The following is a 19,801-nucleotide window of genomic DNA, read 5'->3' as shown; positions in this document are numbered from 1 at the left end:
AATAGCCTGTGAAGTTGGCTATGTGCTGGAGCAGCAAAAACTTTACCTTTTCTAAGATGTATCCTAGTTAGCACGCCCGCAAGTCAAAGACTATGACTTCCCCTGCAGAGTGCATAAATATTCAGCTGGTTCATTATTCCCTAACAAAGCATCTGCTCATAATTTGCTCTTTCAGCAATGTTACCTCTCAAATGTACAATCATGAAAGGTTATGGAAACATGAAGACAAGGAAAAAATATTTTTCACTATGGATTTTTCTCATTTTACTCCTTCTGAAAGAACTCTATCAAAATGCCTGCATACAGAATGTTTCTCTCAGTAGTGATTCATACCAATGTCCCTGTGACATCTTAATACATTGCAATCCAGATGCAAACACTATCATTTTAGTCACTGGAGTGGCCCCGACAGTTCTGTTGAAGGTTCCATGCATCATTCCCTGGAAGAAGCTATCTCTACAATAACAAAAATATCTGGGTTTCATGAAGTCAAAGCGCTAGGGATAATGAACTTCATTTTAATTCAGAAAGTGAAAATTTCCTCCATCTTCAAGTGAAAGTAAAGGGGGCAGCTTGCTTAATTTATAAACAAGGTTATAAAGCTCAGTAGTCACAGATACCGTTTGCATTTCTTTGGGAGAAGGCTATCTGAATAGCTAAATTTTAGAGTGAAAAATAAATTCTGGTCACAAATTTGAACATTTCCAACTGCAGATAATTGGTTTATATTGTTAATATCATACTTAGAGGTACCATCAGTATTGACAATCCATTTTAAGACTACAAATCATGCCTGTAAAAGGGAAATCACTGAAAAACATGCCAAGCATGTCTTTTGGAAATTTTCTATCATTAAGAGAAAAAAAACCCAAACAATAAATAGGATGCTTTGGACGTACAGAATCACATATATACCAAGATCAGATCCGCAGTGCAGCTAATCACTGCACTACCAAATAGACCTAAGGTTTATTCTGGAAAAAAGCAGAGAAAGACAGGAACTAAGTACAATTTGTTGACAAACTAGCAAAATAAACACAAAGCTTTCTTGTAAGTGTTTCTGAAAACTATAAATGATTTCTAGATGCATTTTTCAAAAGCTGGAGAACTACTCAAGTGCTCCTCCAGTCCTACAATCTTAATATAGATTTTTACTTCAAAAAGATCCGTTTGTAGTTTGATTTGCAGAATCTGGATGCCTTTTGTAAATTTCAATGGTTTCTATATACTGTGTGGCAAGATCCTTACTTCAAGAGATCAGACAAATACTTTACAGTTAACTTTACATTTGCAGTTGATATTATAGTTGAAAATCAGGTTTATGACAGCCTAGCTGATGTTGCCTTGTTCACAAACCATTTGTGAGTAAACAAGGCAAACTCTTCAGCTCTTTTGCAACCTCACTTTCTATTATGCTATACATGTTTCCTTGACGCATGAAAGCATATTAAAACTGCCCTCTGCAATATACTTTCAGAATGACAGCAAAAAAATGCTGTTTTTTAACAGTCACAATTACAGAGCACCCTCTACCTCCCAGCACTTCCCCAGACAGGCTAAGGTCTTGATCAAGATTTGACAGAATGGGAGAGCATTTTGTTCCACTCCTTGCAAGAGTTACTCTAAGTTACCAGCTGACTTCAAGAGACTCTGTTAGGTTAGCATCCTTCATCCCTTTACATGGTCAATTGGATAGAAATACTCAACTCCTTGATGGAAGTCAGAATTAAGTTTCAATTGTGTGTTCTGAATTGCTTTCAAAGGAGCCACTCTTCATTGATTACAGAAACTAACTCATATTTGAGACAGAGTAAGTACCTATCTAGGAGTCCATTTCACAGGATACATACGCTGAACAGCCAAACAGGTGAGTGAAAACATCATCACAAAGCTGACACTCCATTTTTGTTCATACCACAGGCCATGAAAACAGGAATCTAATCACAACCACCTAACGTGTTTACCTGGACTTGAAAAGGGACTGAAAGAAATTGCTCATTTCTAGTCTGTAAATACTCTTGCAGTTAATTTCAGATCTTCTACAAAGTGTTTCTCGTACCTTTTGAAAAGGCAATAGAATAAATTGTGAATAGGAATAAAATTGTTCTTCCAATGCATTGCTTTAAAGAAACCTAAAAATTCTGCTCGCCCAACTGCCATCCTTCCCTCTCCCTGTGTCTGTACATTGGCTGACTATCTGGCTGCACACTTTCAGGTGACAAGGATCACATCAAAAACTTCAGACTTAAGATTCCTAAGTTTAAACATTCAAGTGAGAGTGAGATCATAATTTAAGCACTCTTTACCACAGTCAGACAAATAAAATAAGAGTCCTGATTTTCCAAGAACACACATTTGAACTTCCCAATTAATAAGGTAAAGAGATTTGTGGGTGCTTTTGCACGTAAATTTTACTTAGTGCATACCCTAAATCCTGCACCTCTAAATGAAGATGTATTTTAACAGGGAGGAAAATTTATGGAGATCTAATGTGAATAACTTATTTTTTTAGGAAAATTATACTTGCATCTATATTATGTGAACTGTAAAACATAAAGCACAGAGTGCCTTAAAGTGATGCTGTGCTGTAAGAAATGTTGAACATCTCCATCAAATAAACTGAGTGAATGGTAGGCTCTTCAAATTAATTTCTCTTGTCACCATATTTATGATTTTTTTCTGCAAGTGAATGTGATGCAGTGCAAACCACAGGTATTGCTTTGTTCTTTTTATATATATATGTATATCATATACTTTCACTAAGTAATGGACTATCACAGTCTGCTGGATAAAGACAGAGGGCTCACTGGAATCAAACAATGGGAAAATGCAGGAATGTAGTATTTCCCTTTCCTCAGTAAACGCATTTTGGTTACTGGTCCAAAATTAACTTCCAGAGAACACTGTTAAATATCATCATTCAAATTTCTATAAAATGTAGAAATACTGTTTCTAGTTCAAAGGATATTTTAAAATGTTTTTATCAGCTCTAGCAAACTCAGTTTAGGAGGATACCTTTGATTTTGCAAGACGTTCTATATTTTCAGTGGGGTCAGACCCCATTGATAAAAAGCATGTCAAAGGTGTTCGACAGTCACTTTCTGTCCACATTGCTTCCATTTCAAGAATAAATCCTTCTGCGTATTTCCCTCCAAGAGATTCTGCAATGTAGTGTCGAGCCTAAAAAAAAAAAGTTACCAGAAATATCTACCTTTTCTTTTTTTTTTTTATTTAGCATTAATCACTGATGTGAAATTAACCAACATGAAATTTGGACTTTCTAAACTTTCATTTTTAACTTTGGTGTAACAAAAGTTACAGTCCACAGGAGGCAACCATCGAAATTCTCAGACAGCAAGGTTAAACACAGAAAAGAAAGAATTCTGCTCACACAACAGCCATCCTGTGAACATTTTTGCTAGAGGATGCTAAATGTTTTCTTTTGAAGAACTAAATAAATCCATGCAGAATAGATCCCCTGCCAGCTCTGAAGACAGCCCAGATATTGCCCCTAAATTACTGACTGCTAAAGATTGGTGGATAGCCAAATAAAAGAGTTTCTTTACACCACCGGCATTCTTAGCTCCTCTAAGCATATACTGTTGACACCGTCTCTTACAGCATAGCAGATTAGATAGATCTTTCATCTGACCCAGTTACAATCTTCCATATATTTGTTGGAACTTCAAACAAATTCTCCTGTCCAGCATGTATCCAATTCAAGTCTCTTATGCTGAATATCTATTTCTACAAAACATAAACACAGCTCAGACTTTATCTTTAAAGGTCAAACTTCCCCTATGCTTCTATTGTCCTCGTTTCACAGACATTTTCTAAAAGGACTTCTAAAGCTATCCTGCTGTATGAAATGTTTTTTTGACTGACATGATTTTCCAATCGTGTAAACTACTAGCACAGATTCTGAGGCATGTATTACAGAAAGAAGCACCTAGGAACAAGGTGGACTGAGGAAAAAAACAATTCCAGAAAAAATAACTTAATCATCCACTATTAAGCATAACTTCCGCCCTATTGAAGAAAGGTAAAATTTTGTAACACTTAGGGAAACACCGTGGGGAAAGATGAGATAAATGCTAACAAACAGGATCCCCTCTTTCCTCAAAAATTACAGTTTTTGAAACCACCTTCAGAGACATTCTTTCTCAAAGATGGTTGTGCAAGACAATAAGAGTGTTGATAAATGAGCAGTAGTAGTTTTAATACTTTGGTCTATTTGAATTGTGGCAGATGAAGCTCCAATACTTCTCTCTCATATACCAGCTGAAGAGAAGAAAAGGAAAAAGGATGGAGGGTGTCTTGTTGGAAAAAAGGTCTATGAAAAAATGGTGTCCCCTAAATACAATACAGGTGCTACCATAACATGTAACATGTAAAGTTGAGATACGCAGGAAATCAAAAGTGCTACTTTCCAGTGTAGGTAAAGACAAAAAAAAAAAAAAAAAAAAAAGTTAAAAGAGGATCCTCACAGATGCATACATCTATTTTAGACTTACATAGAGAAGAAAAATCCAAATACCACAGGCTGTGGAGTAACTGCTAGTCTACTGCAGTTTCTTTTACGATATATGCCACGAGACAGTTTTAATTATTAATTCCTCAGCATGGAGGGTAAGTAAACAGTTTATCTGTTATTTTAGTGCACCAGTCATCAAAATGAACTGTTCTCTTTCCACTTCCTCTTTGAAAAATAGGGATGTATCTTCTGATTCACCAGGAGAATGCAACTGCTTTACAAGTCTCATGACTCCACTTTAGAAATGCCACACACACAAAAAAAAGTATTCTTACAGCTCCGACAATTTATTCCATGTCTTGCAATGCACTTTCTAATTTCTTGCAATTACATAAACTAATATTTCTTTCACATGTATTTATTATAAGGATTTCAATATCTGATTTTCAAAATAGCTCACTCTGAAACAAATACTACAGTAAAAACAAATTCAGAGAACAGAAGTTTGGTACTGGCAGTTCTATAGGAGATGGATGCCACATGGCATAAACATTGTATAAAAGTATATCTTACTTGGGCAACAGTATGATCAGGGCACCAGCTACGGACAAGGAGCAGTTTACGGAATTGATCCAGTAAGCTGTCATATCCATCAGGAATAACAGCTTTTTCAGGTGCTGCTTCATCAAACCAAGTTTTCCAGGACTTCTCATTCCTAACAACTTGCACCAGTAGTTGGTTAAAAGGGTTCAGGCTAGATAACTGCACAAGATTGAGCCATGTCATGTCAAGGATCCACTTCTTTGGTTTTGGTTCCACAGAATTCAGATCCAAATTGGCACCTCCTACAAAGTGAAAAGAATTATAGAGGAAAACAACCACTGTTAAGCAGAAAAATTACAACTAATATAAAATACTTATTTCTATAATTTAGGGAGTAAAAATCTTTGTGAACCAGGACATGGAGACCTAAAATTTGCAAGGAAGAATCATTTAACAAAAATCTATTGAGGCAGTGGTCTCAGTGCCTTCCAAACCTGATATCCCAGTATTTTTTTGCACTTTTTCTCCATCTGTAAAGCTGGAATACAACTTGCCTAATAAAATAAAAGGATACTCAAACCCAAGTCTTCAGACCAGATGTAGAAAGGACCTATGGTTAGTCCCAGTCTCTCTTCACCTAGACTACACAATAAGAAAGCAAATTTGCATTCATTTCCAGGACTGTGCAACTCCAATAGCCCCTTAGCTCAAGCACCACAGCATGCCCGTTTGCACCTCTAACAAAGCCGAGTTACAGCTGAACATGAAATCAGTGTTTGCAAAACAGAGATACCTGGATGGCAAGTACCTGACTCTACTTACTTCAGTACCTGATTGCACCTGTGTATCTTGGAGACAGTGGGGTCCACTCCCATTGAGTTTTACAAACCATACTAAAATTTTTCTTTGTCATAGTGTTTGAGTAGTGACATGCAGTGGTGGCATAATGCAATGCAATATAACAATGTTTTACAACACGTAACAGATTTCCACTTTTCATACTGACACTTAAATTCAGTACAGAGTCTTCATGCATTCACATCCCTGATCGTCAGCCATCGAAAGAGATTTTGTTGACTGTTTCCAACCTCAAAGACATAGGTATGTGGTAACATGAAAGAGGCATGCAGAAGAAAACTACAGGGTGTCTTACAAAGTAATGGACTTTTTTTCCTGTTTTGCTATGTAAAACAGTTAAATAACTTCATCTAAGCATTATTTTGATAATAAATAATCTCATATTGCTCTTGTTTTGGAAAATTTGTCTCTTAATTCCTTCTTGGGCTATATATGCTTTCATTCACCAGTGAAAAAACATTAGATCCACTGGATACAATGTATTGTTAATGCAATCACAGCAAAATCTGAATTCGGCAATTCACAGACATATGTAAACAGGAATATTTTAAAAGAAATTACCTTTGATCAGTGTCTCAAACTCAGTGTGTGAAATTTTCTTGGCCTGCAAGTCAATCTTCAGTGCCAGAAGCAATGTAAACAGGAATCTGTGATTTTCATACAGCCCTCGAACTGTGTACTTGAAGACTTCATAGGTGAGATGCTCGATTACATATACTACCCTTTTTGCTGTGATTTGAGATTTCTGAGATCTTTCCACTGATAGGTCAAAAATGCCAAGGAACTGCCGTAAGGATGTTTGGTACATGACATTAACCAAGCTCATTTCCACAATTAGGAAATAAAGGATGCTTCCACGACCAGCAACAGGCCGATACTCTTCACGTGCAGTATTGATTTTCACCTCTGTCTCTGCTGCTATGTTTAATTTTTCACTGACCTTAAAATTAATGGAAAAGACCATGAAGAATAAGTCATGTCACTTGTGATTTATACAGCACAAGCAAAAAGGAAAGGTCTTGATTAAGATCACAATGGTATTTTTAGTCAAGCTTTGCTTCTCTCTGTCAGTTTTTCAACACAGACATTGTGTCTTCATGTTTTCAAACACCAAGCACAATGTGATTTGATTCCAAATTACACCTGCAATGTACACCTGGAATATAAATTAGTAGCCAGGTAAGAGTTTAATTTTCCAACATTTTATGAAGAAACAATGATAGTACTTCTACTATTTATTTGTTAAGAAGTCAGATGTTATATAGTGGCTCTGAATGGATAAAAAAACAAAGCCATTTAAAAAAATCTGTCTACAAATGATGTTTAGATTACAATTACAAAATGTATCTGCAATGCATTCAAAATTCACCTCTTCTGCTGTTGTTTTCGTGATTCTTAGGACTTCTATCAGGGACTCATCTTCAACCAAAGAGCCCTCTGTACTGGTTAGACGGAAGAGTAGATTATCTTCAAGCTCCTGCATTTTCCTCTTGTTAGATGTCACTTCTTCCATCAGTTTGACTCTTTCTGCCTCCAGTTCCTATATTCAGAAATTTTCCTTAGAATAGTTAAGATTAATTCAAAGAAATATTCCTTATAATGACACAGAAAACATCTGATTTCATGCATGATAGATTTCAGGCTTTGTTGTTTTTTCCTCTAAAATACAGAAATATTATATACTAAAGTGATTTATATGTATATTGTATTTATTTGATTAATGAAGCCTACTGGGAAGTGAAAACACACCAGAATGACCAGGAAAAGCTTGCTCATAGTAAGATGCACAAAACACTAAAGCTTATTTCCAATGGGAAGTGATAAAAGCTACATTACATTAAGTACTTTAAATTAAATTAGACAAAGGACTGAGAGATGAATTGTATGGATGAATTTTACATGGTTAGGGAAGTTGAATGGATGACCTTTTCCACTTCTAATTTCTGTGATTTTGTGATTTTGCAAGATACACTACTGCTTGTAACACAGGAAATGTTACAATTATTATCTATGTCATATCAAATTTTTAAGCTATTTCTACAAGACAGACAATGGCAAGGGAACAGTGACAGACAACTCAACACAGTGCCAGGTAAAATGAAGCATCTGTACTGCACAGTCCAACACAGCTCAGGTATACCTTTGCTGGCTAACTTTATTTAATCAATCAAGTCAAACTTGTCTAGTTGTCTACCCACACCTATGGCTTCAGTTTATTTTCATTCTTGTCAAGAAGATGTACAGAGTTATGCATACAGGAGAGGCTCTCCTGTATTTCAAAAAGGTGACAAATTTCTTTACTCTCACAAACTTTCTGTTTAGAAATCTGTTTGCAATATATTCTAGGGCTATAGAACGTAGCTCTGTGGAAGCTACAAGTAACTGCATCCCAAAAGAGGAGAATGACTTAAGCATTGGTCATTCAGCTTCAATTTTCTGTATTTTCTCCTCTGTCTTTACTATTAACACACCAAAAAAACCTGAATTACAGAAAAAGAGTAGTTCTACAGAACACTCAAACATGCATTTAAGTATATGGCTAATTTCTACTTAAGCACATGCTTTATTTAAGAACAGGCACCTCGGCCATTCTATTTGTAAGCCTGTAAAGGTATCTTTTAGAAACTTAGCAAATGTACCAGATGCCACGCTTTTTTTGCCAGAGGATTTTGTGACCACATTTAACATAAAAAATAGCTGTTCTGAACACAAATAGTGGCAGCAACTTCATTATCAAAGTACAAAAAGATGCTGATAATTTTTTTTTTATCATATAGTTACAGGAACAAACTTTACATCTGAGAAGAATAAACACTTCTTAGATCATATATTTCATTTATCATTATAGCAATCTTTAAGAGTATCTTGGTTCCTTTATTACTTTAGCTCAGTGATCATAAACTTGTCTTCTTGTTTGTAATAGAAAACCCGTTCTTCAGATTCTCTCAGATTTTCTTTGAACTAAATTTATCAGAGCTCCACTAGCCTTGACTATCTACACCAGGACACTCATTTCTTACTGAGACAGAACCACAATTTCTTCATATCTGCTAAAGGGAAGAAGTTTGATCACCTGCAACCATGTCCCTGTGCAGCAAGCAGTGCTGATACCAGTCAGCTACCCTTGCACTCCAGCTGATACACAGCACTGGACGAATATTTTTCAAACACTATATTTTTGACCCCAAATGCAGTCTAGGTGTTGCTACATACATTCAATATGAATTCTCTAACAGTTTTGTCCAGGAAAAAAAAAAAAAAACCAAACACAAAGGAAGCATATTGGGGCGAGGAGGGGGGAGCAGGTGGAGATGGGTTTTATATGTAAGCCACGAGAAACCAGTTTCATTTCTATCTTGATTTAAACCTCTGTCTTTCCTATCAGGGGTAAGTTAGTCAGGATAGTTCCATCCATTCCTGCTGATGCTGTTGAATTTTGCTTACAAAAATACACATGTACTGGAGTAAAGATTAAAAGTTTTGCATCCTTAGCATTTGTTGCACCCTGGTAATGGATAGCTTTTCCCCAAAAGCTATTGTAGCCTTCACATTTTTTGTGGAACAATTCACAAGAAGTTTGGGCATAACGATGACTTTCTAGCCTCTGGTTATGACTGTCAGGCTGAAGGAAGGGCACTTACATTCCAGTCCTCACTTCAGCAAATTCTTGTTTGAACAAAGTAGAAAGGTGTTGGCCAGAGAAAATGACAGCAGCACTAAAGCACACAGGTTAGAACATGCTTTGGGAAGTCAAAGGAGGAGGAATTAATTCCCTTAGGTAGGGAACTGCTCTCACATGAGCAAGATTGCCTGAGTTACTGAAAACAGCAGCTCTGCTAATCCAAACCTTAATTTTTGTTACTTTTTTTCACAAAGGCACAATTACAAAATGTTCCATTTGAAATAAGTCATTCAATATTACGTGAAATACAACTTCTGTGCTTTCACTTTAATGAGAAAGGAAGAAAATATTTCACTTTAGTGTAATTGGGCCATAACATTCACTTATTTATTGGTATGATTGCCATAGTAAAACACACATGTTTGTTCCCAATGCTTATGATGAATTGAATCCTATGTTTTTGGATAACCAGGCTGTTAAACTAGATCTCACAAAAAGAAACAGGAACGATCTCGGAATTAAATTATTGTGGAGGATGTCTCAGATTTTATATTATGAAATAAAACTACTGAAAAGCACCTGAGAGGATTTTTTTTCCTATATTTGCTTCCACATAATCAATGGAAATTTTAGTAAGAGCACAGACAGTCAGTCTTCAGGGCTCCTTAAAAATCTCATAACTCCTTGCACACTAGAGCTTGGCTGGCAAAAGTAGTTTGAGTTCATAAGCATTTTTTCATGTAATTCAAACTCAGTTTAAAAAGGAATTCAGAAATAAAAGAGGTTTCTGACTGAACAAGGAGCTTTTGCTATATGTGAAAGAATAAATATGCTTTATGTATGTCATGTATATGCCTGTGATGTATTTTTAATGAATAATTTCCTTCCTTCTCTTTCCAAGCCCAGATCTTAAAATAAATGTTCAGGTCCCTCTACTCAATTAAAAAAAAAGTTCCACACTGTCTTTCAGCAAATGCACAAACACCTAAACTTTCATTCACATTTTTGTTCTTGCATTTAATTTCAACCAAGACATTGAATACATCCACTGATAGTGCATATATTGAACAAGCCTTCCCTCTATGCAAATATTGCAAGTTACTAGATACCTGTTTTTCTGTGACGATGACACGGCCAAGGAGCTGATCTTCCAGCCCTTTCATAGTAACAGTAAAGTCAATCACAGTTGTTCTTGCACTAATTTCTGGAGTATAGGCAGGATTAGCCAGTTTTGTTGTCATGTAAAGGGTAAACCCCTTCATCAGATCTACCTCTTTGTCACCTACTTTCACCTGAAAATAAAACATATTACTCAATTTTCAAAAGCTGAATTCAGAAAAAAACACTTATTTTATCTAGTGAAAAACAGATGAACCCTTTTTTCAAAATTTTCATTTACACTTTTTAAACTTTCTGCTTACAGGATAAAAAAACAATCAACCCAACCTCGTTCACTACTAATCTTTCTAAGGGTCACAAAGGTACAGAATCCCACAGTATCCAGGCTACCAGATACCTAGCATCTGTTCTATTCTTTTTTAATTTCATGTTCACAATTCATCTTACTTTGTAGGCTGAACCAGATTTTATGAAATTTTTTTCCAAGATGTTATCTAGAGCAGGATCAAGGTCCTCTCCAACATCTTCAATTAACAAAGGTCGGCCAAGAGACAGGCAGTCTTCCACATGACTTCTGAAGAACTTGTGGTTCATAGCTGTAACCTAGGAAGATTGGTTCACAATGTGGCATGCTTTTGAGAACATTAGAAAACAGCATAAAATCCATTGCAAATTTCAAAAAAATATACTTATCCTGGGATATCTACACAAATGATTACATTTTAGAGACCAACACTTGCATCTGCTGAAATGAATGGAAGTTTTGCTTTAAGCTTAACAGAATATCAGATCACACTTCTTTATTGTTATGTATTTATCCACTTATCTACAAATCTATCAATGTAGTATCTTAATAACATTTGAATATTAATGGCTTTATGCTCAAAACACCAACGTGAAGTAGAGAAATATTTATTGGGTTCAGACAGGGAACCAACGTTACGTAAGAGTCCTGGTCTCACATCAGATGTTGAATTTCCAATTCAGTTCCCATTTCACAATATAAAACATTAAAATTGCTCAAAATCATACGGACTCTTTTTCATTTATTTAAATTTAATATATTTAAGATAAGCATTTGAGATGGTAATTGAATAGTCTTTCCAGACACCTGTTAGACCATGGTTTTGGGATGACTTTTTACCAGAAAAACACCCAGGATAGACATGTTTTTAAAATAAATGTTTGTCTTGCAGGGAGTCCTCTTTGAAAAAGGTATAATTAAAATATCTAGTGGCACATTACAGAGTCTTAGAACAGTATAATATTTAAAAATTAATACTATGTTCTACTACTCTGCACTTTTAGCTCTGTTATAATGTAGGTATATGTGCATCCATCAAAACAGCATGTTGCCTACATTTTTAGTTCAAATAAAACTGAAGGATGAAGTTAGCGTCTTAGTGGCCAACAATATTACCTTATCAAGACCATAGCAAATTACAATATCCCAGATGTAAAGGCATGATCTAAACACTTCAGTATTGAATCTTGACATAACTCCGTTCCTCCTGGACTTTACAGGGGGAGAACTCAGATTCTTCTAACACAGCTGACACCCAAGCCAGGACATCTAAAAGCCCATAACTGAATGAATTTTCATCAGGAAAGCTTCCTCTGCATTTAGAGGCTGCATCCGTGTGCATTCAAAGCCATTTAAGTTTTCAGAGCAGCTCAGTAGTTAAGCCCCATCAGGATTCACAAATTTCATAGGCAGGATATTCACACATACTGACCAAAAGGCAAGCCCAGTAGACATTGCAGACATTTTTCTCTGGCTCATCAGTCAAATGTCATCACTTACAGTGTATGAATAGTAGGGAAAGAGGAAATGGTATTTTAATCTACATCTCCCAGCCCCTGCTTTGGTGAGTACATGGTATAAGATCCTTAAGCAATTCCTGGACCAGAGAATGGAACCTGTGTGTTCGCAGTCCCCTTCTGCCAGCTGCATTCTAGCACATGGTGAGAGCAGCCACCACCTGGAGCCGGGCAATACAGACTCAGTGCCACTTAACAAAGGGAACTGAAGGTGCAGCTTGGAGGACAGTTATTGGGGAAAAGGCTACAGCATGGCAGGAAGAGCCAGTGTAGGTCCCTAACTGAAGGAGGTTCCCTGTTGCCACTCCTGAGCTCAGCTTAGCAGCTCTCTGAAATCCTGAGCAGGAGATGCAGTTCCCAAGGAAGGTGAAATATGAGATACATCCTTCCCTCTACTGTTTTGTGATGATTGCTCACACTAGTGTTTCGTGATCCAGTTTTTGGCCACCAAGTAAGTCTGATGTAATTTAGAGGATGCCGTGTTATCTACTGTAAGACAGTAGATTTCACACAGTCACAAAATACCTAAATTCTTCTGTGAATACCACTCGTGCTTTAAGAGAGCTTTTCATGATGTTTTTAAATGAAGACCTCCATTTTCCCAACATCTTTGATAGTTGTGCATTAGTTTTCTGTCTCTTCTCAGTCAACACTACCCATTTCTAGCTGTGTTTCTACACCATTTTTAAGCATGTTCAAATTATCAGAAACTGGATTTGGCATGAAATTGAATGATGGGCCTTTCTTAGCAGTGCTAGGAAATACAGATCTACATCAAGCTCTAGAAGGTTAAGGATTTAGCTAATAACATCACCATGATGTCACATCACCATGATGCCATCAGCTCTCTGGATGTCACCATCCTTACCTGCGTTCTCAGTTTCTTTTCCTTATCCATCACTTTCATTTTGAGTGAAGACAGTATACCATGGTATTCATGTGATAATCTACAGTTGTAGGACAGATTTGATTTATTAACAACTAACTCTTTAGTATCATGCTCGATCTGGCCTGGAAATATATCATGTGTTTAGATCTTTACCATAACCCACCTTATCCTTATTGATGTAAAAAAGCACAGAAGGTAGGCTGATTAGAAGCGGGGAAAAAAAGAAGTTCTTAATTAAATAGAAGACCCACATCCCAAACAGGATGCACTGCTAGATAGAAAGTGAGAAGGGTGAATAAATTAAGCAATAAATATTTTTATCACATGCATTTAATCATGATGCATCTTGAATTTGGGCTTTGTGTTTGATATGCCTCAAAGATCAATAGGTTTCCATTATATGACAGGCCACCATTCTTTTTCCAATTCCTCCCTTTTTCTTTTCCCTATTTTCCTCTTAAAATGCTTACCCTAAAATGTTATTACCATGCAGCACCAACTGCCTGATCCTGTCTGGTCTTAATTTTGCAAGTAATTTACTTCCCTCTAAGTTTCTCTTTCTCTATGACAAGTAATAAAAAGATCCATCATAAAACTAGATATGGCATAACATATAATTCCAGTTTGCTCTTGAAAGTGTCTTTCTAGAAGACAACAAAGCAGTACAAGCTATTTCATCCTGATACCGATAGGTCACAGGTTTTTTGTCAGTCTTGTTTTAGTTTCTGCTTAACCATATACCATAAACGTCAGATTTAAAATATACACGGCCAAAGTACAATGACAGAAAAAAAACACTTTGCATTGCTACCTATGATGTGAAATGACACGCACATTAAAAAATATTAAATTAACTGTTTACCTGGAGTCCATTATTCTTTTCCTTATTTTTAATCCAGGTCTTCCCTTGACCTTGTGGATCGATCAGCAAAGGATATCTAGATGCTTTTGTGACAATGATGCCATTCTGAATCGAAAGGTCATCATTCGGAAGACCCTGGAGGTTCCATTCACTCACTGTCGCATTGTCAACAAGCATACCAGTAAGGTTCAGGTCCTAATAGAAAATATGTAATTACAAAATTAGTACCAGATAGAGGAGTTATAATAAAATGTTTGATGGAAGGTTTTTCCTTCTTATTCTGTTCATAACGCATGATAGAATGTATTTGGTAGTTACTGTTTATTGCCTCCTTTCTTTACCGTTCAGTACCTAAATCATTGAAGTTGGGCGATAATGAAAGCGAATTCAAATTCTGTTGAGGCTTTGAAGTTCATCAGAGTGCGAGAGAAACTCTGAAGCCAGTTTAATATCTAATGACAAGCTGATTTTTGTATTTGCAAACTCTTTTCTTGCTAGCTGAAGAGAAAGGGTCATCTTGGTCACAAGAACATCTTCCTGCTGTAAAGTTGTAAAGTGCCCTCCAAGTATGTATATGAATACAAGATGGCTTGTGGGAGACTCAGAGAAGAAAGATGTGCTACGGATCAATAACCATGAACTATCATGGACATTTATTGTTGCTATGGTCAGAACTCTTCCCAGCTCATATATTCTAAAATTTGATTTGCACATGTCAACTAACCTGCTTTATTTTGTTCACTATGAACAGTGACTGGCCTCTTAGGAATGTGTATGTGAAGAAAACAGCACTTAAAATCACAAACTAAGCTCTCCAAATTACAAAAGTAGCTTAATAAAGATGTGAGTTTAAAAATAATATAATTGAAGGAGGTTTTTTTTAATGCTCCTTATATTTTTCACTCAAGAATTTCTATTTGTAAGGTTTGTCTACAAACATCATGTTTAAAAAGAAAAAGCCTGTGACTTCTACAAAAATCACATAATTCAGCATCTGAAGCCTAAAGCAAAATTTCAGATACTGTGAGTCTTATGATAGAATCATGAGAGTGATACCAGCGGTTGCAAGACTCAAAAGATGTTTTACCCCTTTGATTTTTTTACTACTCTGATTATTGAAGAATCTAAATGAAGCAACACAAATTATTGTGAGAAGACAGAAACTCTAAGAATCCAATTTCCATTTGTGAAAAGGACAGTAAAGCATTTAATAGCCAAAATTTTCAGTAATTGGAGCCTAAAACCAAATTTAGCTCCTTAAGCAGGGTAGGGTCTAAACAGCTTTGAATTTTTTCTTAGTGCAGCAGGAAGTATCAGTCACTCTGCAACTCTGAAACTTAGCTAATTTAAGTGCCTAAATACACAGATAGATAGCTAATTTTAAACAGCTCTTTAAATTGTTACGCCTAAATGACTCATTCACCCACAACCAGTTAATCTGTGACAAAGTAAGGCAGATGTCAAGCCTTTTGCTTAACTGCAAAGCTGCATTCTTTCCTGTGGTGTGAAGTATCAAGAGAAGCCCATATGCTGCCTTTTGTGATTACTTAATTCATTGGAAAAAATTAAACCTCTCTTTCATACGCTATCATTGAAATCACAATCCTGTCCTTAACGGAAACTATCTAATCAGAATGGTAATTATAGTTTGAAACTTGTTAATTACAGCATTTTATGTCTAACCTGTCCATATGAAAAAAAAAAAAAAAAAACCACCACAGAAACAATCAAAAAGTGCTCCTCAAATTTTGAAGGATGCAGCTGAGTAGTACTGTTGTCAGAACATCTTCAAAGAGGCAGAATTTTAGTTCTTTATGTCTTGGTTTCTGAGGACATTAGACATCCAAGTTCTTATCCTTAAATAGTAAGAAACATGATAGTTATTCCCCAAGTAAGTGGCTTTGAAGAACATTTTGTACACTGAATTTGAGAGTCTCCCTGGGATTAATGTATGTAGGATGACTCCCATACGACACTGGTAAATAATCTTGCCTGAGCGTATACTGCTACTGGTACCTTATTAATAAATTCGTCTTGGCCTTACACATTATTTATCATCAGAAGCTTTCAAAGAGCTTTGCTGGGCAAGTCAGAATCATTCATCTTTGTAACTCATAGCATAAATTCGGCTGGGCTGTGAGGTTCATGTCAGGTTAAGGTTAATCATTGTTATGAGAACCATTATGCATTACCTAACATAAGCAAACAAAAAAAAAGATTCCTAGGTAACTTCTATGAGATGAACAGCACGACAAAACGCTCATGGCAAAAAGGTCTCCCTAATATATGTTTTAAGTCCCCCGAGAACCTGAAAAGAAGATGCAGAAGGGACACTAATCTACCTTCAGCTATTTCACAATGGTACGGCCACAGCTGTACACAGGTTGTGCATTTGCTCCCAGCACTTTCCAGCAGCACAGACTGCTCTGTCAAAAGCTTTGGTGGCTGAGTTCTATCCTCAGATATGAAGCCATATCAGCTTAATGCCTCCATTCCAGCACTGAGAGTAAGAGAAACCCCCTGAACCATCCAGTGCCTAACTTGGGAGCTGCTGCTTCAACAACTGCCTGGGAAAATATAGGGGCACAGCAACACCAGATGTGGGGTGGTATTCTCAAACATGTATTCACAGATTATTCCTTGTAAGAAGATAACTTAAAATGTTGAGGGAGACAGTTAAAACTGGTGTTTTCTTCAATATATGTATTTTTCACTTTCAGTAAATGCTAGATGTGGCTGATTTGCTTGACTTTATGACAAATTATGGAGACAACATGGTATTTGCAGAAAACCTTCAACTATGGGGGAAAACTGAGACTACCTGATGGAACCTCTTATAAGTTAAATCTATTCTAATCTTGTAAATTTAATCTGTTTCCCATATTATGGAATTTCTTCCCAGAGCATCTGATCTCAAACAGCACCTCTCTCTCAGATCTGCCAGAGCAACAGCCTATATACCAAACTTGCAATGCAAGACAGTATAAAGAGGATCTTAAAACATATTGTTTTAGAAGCTCAGTTGTCAACTGTTCAGATTTTTCATTTATTAAAAATTGGATGGAATGTGACAGCTTATATATAATCTTCCAATTACGTACTTTTCTAGAATGGAATGCTCTGCGCTTTATTTCTCTGCAAGGCAAAGAGTAAGGTCAGGACAGAAGGTGAACACTTACATTACTGTACGGAATGTTGCTGCTGTCCATCTCTTTCTTCCACAATTGGAGCAGCAAATTCCTATACTCCTGATTGAAAGGTCCAGAGTAAGAGAGAAATCCAGTGGCCAGAAGAACATTCCCCACTAAATTAATAATTTGATTTTGAAAGTTTTTGCTGCTTGCTGTCCAACGAAGCTGTATGTAAAATATCACAAAGTGAGATTAAGCAGGTGTAAAACTAACATGAAGATCTTACTCGAGAATTTACCTCTTTCTAGTAAATAATTGTTCTTTGAACAAGGAGTATTTTTGGCTTTAAATCTTTCTTTTCAGAAGTAGAACTTTGCTTGGAAGAGATGGCAACCACCTGACCAAGTGGAGAAAAAGCATCTTTGTCAACAAGCTCGCCAAACTGGTAAGTGCTTTAAAGGAGGAATGAAGTGACAGGATGACCAACAATCATGCGAGGAAGTGGAGGACTGGAATATGTTGCCAAGAGAGTCTCCATCTTTGGAGATATACAAAACCCAACTGGACAATGCCTTGAGCAACTTGCTCTATTTGACCTTGCTTTGAGTGGCAGGGAGGTGGGTTAGATGATCTCCAGAGGTCCCTTCCAATCTCAGTTATGCCTTCCATTCTCAATTATGCCACGATTCCGTGACTTTCTGAATATTATTTTTGAGTCTTACTTATTCCTTTCTCTCTAGATTTCTATTCTGTTCCAATCACTCTGTATGCAATCTTGCTCTGTATGCAATCTTGGCCAGGACCTACATGTTTTAAATTTAGAATTTACACATTTAACCCAGTGTCAGTTTTGCCCAAGGCTTCAAGTGCCATATATAGTCTTAATTTTTTGGTCTGAATTTTCAAAAGTAGAATGGAATAACTGCTTTTAAAAACCTCATAACACAAGGCTTCATAAAACCCACAATAAGGCACTGTAACTTCCTATTTTGGTGTTGCTCTTGAATTTAAAAGTTAACTGAAAAATATGACAAAGCATCTAACATTTTTGATTGATATATTTTGAAGTACAGCTATGCAAACAAATGCTGAAGTCCTGGCCTCATAGGATGCAAGTCAATACTCAGTTTTGACTCAGTGAAATCAACAAAGGAATTATCAAAGCAAATAATCAGATGAGAAGGCGGGGGGGGGGGGGGGGGGGGAAGTGTATCCTGCTTCCTCTAGAAACCTTCAGGCTGAAGCCAGAAAAATCTGCACAAGAAAGGTAAATTTCAAACTCAGTGCAGAAGATACCAATTAACCCATAATTCTGTAAAAGGTAGAAATCTGAACTTCAAATATCATTCAGGAAATTAGTCAAGCTCCAAATTCCTATTCTTGTATACTTGGTGAGAAAAAAACAGTAATCCTTATAAATATTTCAGGGCAATTACTTAGGTTAAGCCTAATTTCTCTTCTTACTAAAGCTAAAAGGAATTTGGCTCCTTGGCTCTAAATCTGAATTTTATCCCAATACAAGCTGTATGACATGACATAAATCATGTATGACATACAAAATAATTAAATTAACACAAGAAATTGTTTTACTTTGTTAGCTACATGAAGCTCAAGCAAAAAGGATACCTATAAACTAAAATAAAGTGTCATATGATAATGAGATGTTAACATGCCTTAAATTTCTTGGCTACTACCAATGATCATTATGGAGTAATCTCAAAACTGAGCCCCTGCTTTGTGATGGAAATATACTCATATGTACTAGTACCTTTTCTCCACCTAACCCTTCAATCAGAGCTGTGGCATTGTTCATCTTCCTTCTGCATGCCTCAGCATCATCAAGTAAAGCCTGCTTCTCTTTCATAGCAGTATCATACATGGCTTGTACTTGATCCAGTTCCATCTGCTTCTCATCCAGCTGAATTTGTGCATTATTCAGTTCCATTTGGGCAGCTGCAAGTCTTCCTTCTTGCAGGGCTAAATTTGCCTACAAACATTTAAAAGTAAAGAGTAGTTAATACCTATTATTTGGCAAGAGCAAATGACATTCATTTAATAGCATATATTGTAAAGCATTGGGTACTTTTTAAAATAACACATTTAAGATTACAGCAGGTTTTTTTTCCTTTTTAACTTTTCAATCTAAAACTGGAACACAAGCATAACATTAAAGTTGTTCAATGCAATCTTAAAATGTTTTAATAATATTTTTTAAATGATCTACTGATCACAGTCATGAATTATTTGAAGTCACAATACACTTTAAATAGCTGTACACTAGATAAATTAAGAAACCCATACAATGTTTTCTGTAATATATTCTCAGTGCAAAAGAAAATTAAGATTGTCCTTGTGGATTATAAAATAATAATCATGATAACAGAAACTACTCTTCCCCTCTCTTTTCCCATCAATTACTTCTACAATACAAATACAAAAAATGCATTTTTTTTCTCTTCCAGAAACTAAAACATTAAAGACT

At 36.1% G+C, this 19,801-nt stretch overlaps 1 protein-coding gene across 1 annotated transcript in view; it reads right to left on the bottom strand.

Annotated features, from left to right (window-relative positions):
* LOC101923785 (dynein axonemal heavy chain 5-like) overlaps positions 1-19,801 on the bottom strand; it is a 176,294-nt gene that overhangs the window by 39,763 nt on the left and 116,730 nt on the right. Inside the window, exons 57-65 of the mRNA XM_055800529.1 lie at positions 19,088-19,306; positions 17,368-17,544; positions 14,189-14,383; positions 11,064-11,219; positions 10,607-10,789; positions 7,245-7,415; positions 6,437-6,815; positions 5,048-5,319; positions 3,016-3,180 (exon numbers count right to left, since the gene is read on the bottom strand). Of these exons, the coding sequence (XP_055656504.1) occupies positions 3,016-3,180; positions 5,048-5,319; positions 6,437-6,815; positions 7,245-7,415; positions 10,607-10,789; positions 11,064-11,219; positions 14,189-14,383; positions 17,368-17,544; positions 19,088-19,306 (1,917 nt within the window). The remainder of the gene's footprint in view (positions 1-3,015; positions 3,181-5,047; positions 5,320-6,436; positions 6,816-7,244; positions 7,416-10,606; positions 10,790-11,063; positions 11,220-14,188; positions 14,384-17,367; positions 17,545-19,087; positions 19,307-19,801) is intronic.

Source organism: Falco peregrinus, chromosome 3 (genome assembly GCF_023634155.1).
Source record: "Falco peregrinus isolate bFalPer1 chromosome 3, bFalPer1.pri, whole genome shotgun sequence".
Lineage (NCBI taxonomy): Eukaryota > Metazoa > Chordata > Aves > Falconiformes > Falconidae > Falco > Falco peregrinus.
Note: the sequence above shows the minus strand (reverse complement) of the source record. Positions and strands in the feature narration are given on the sequence as shown.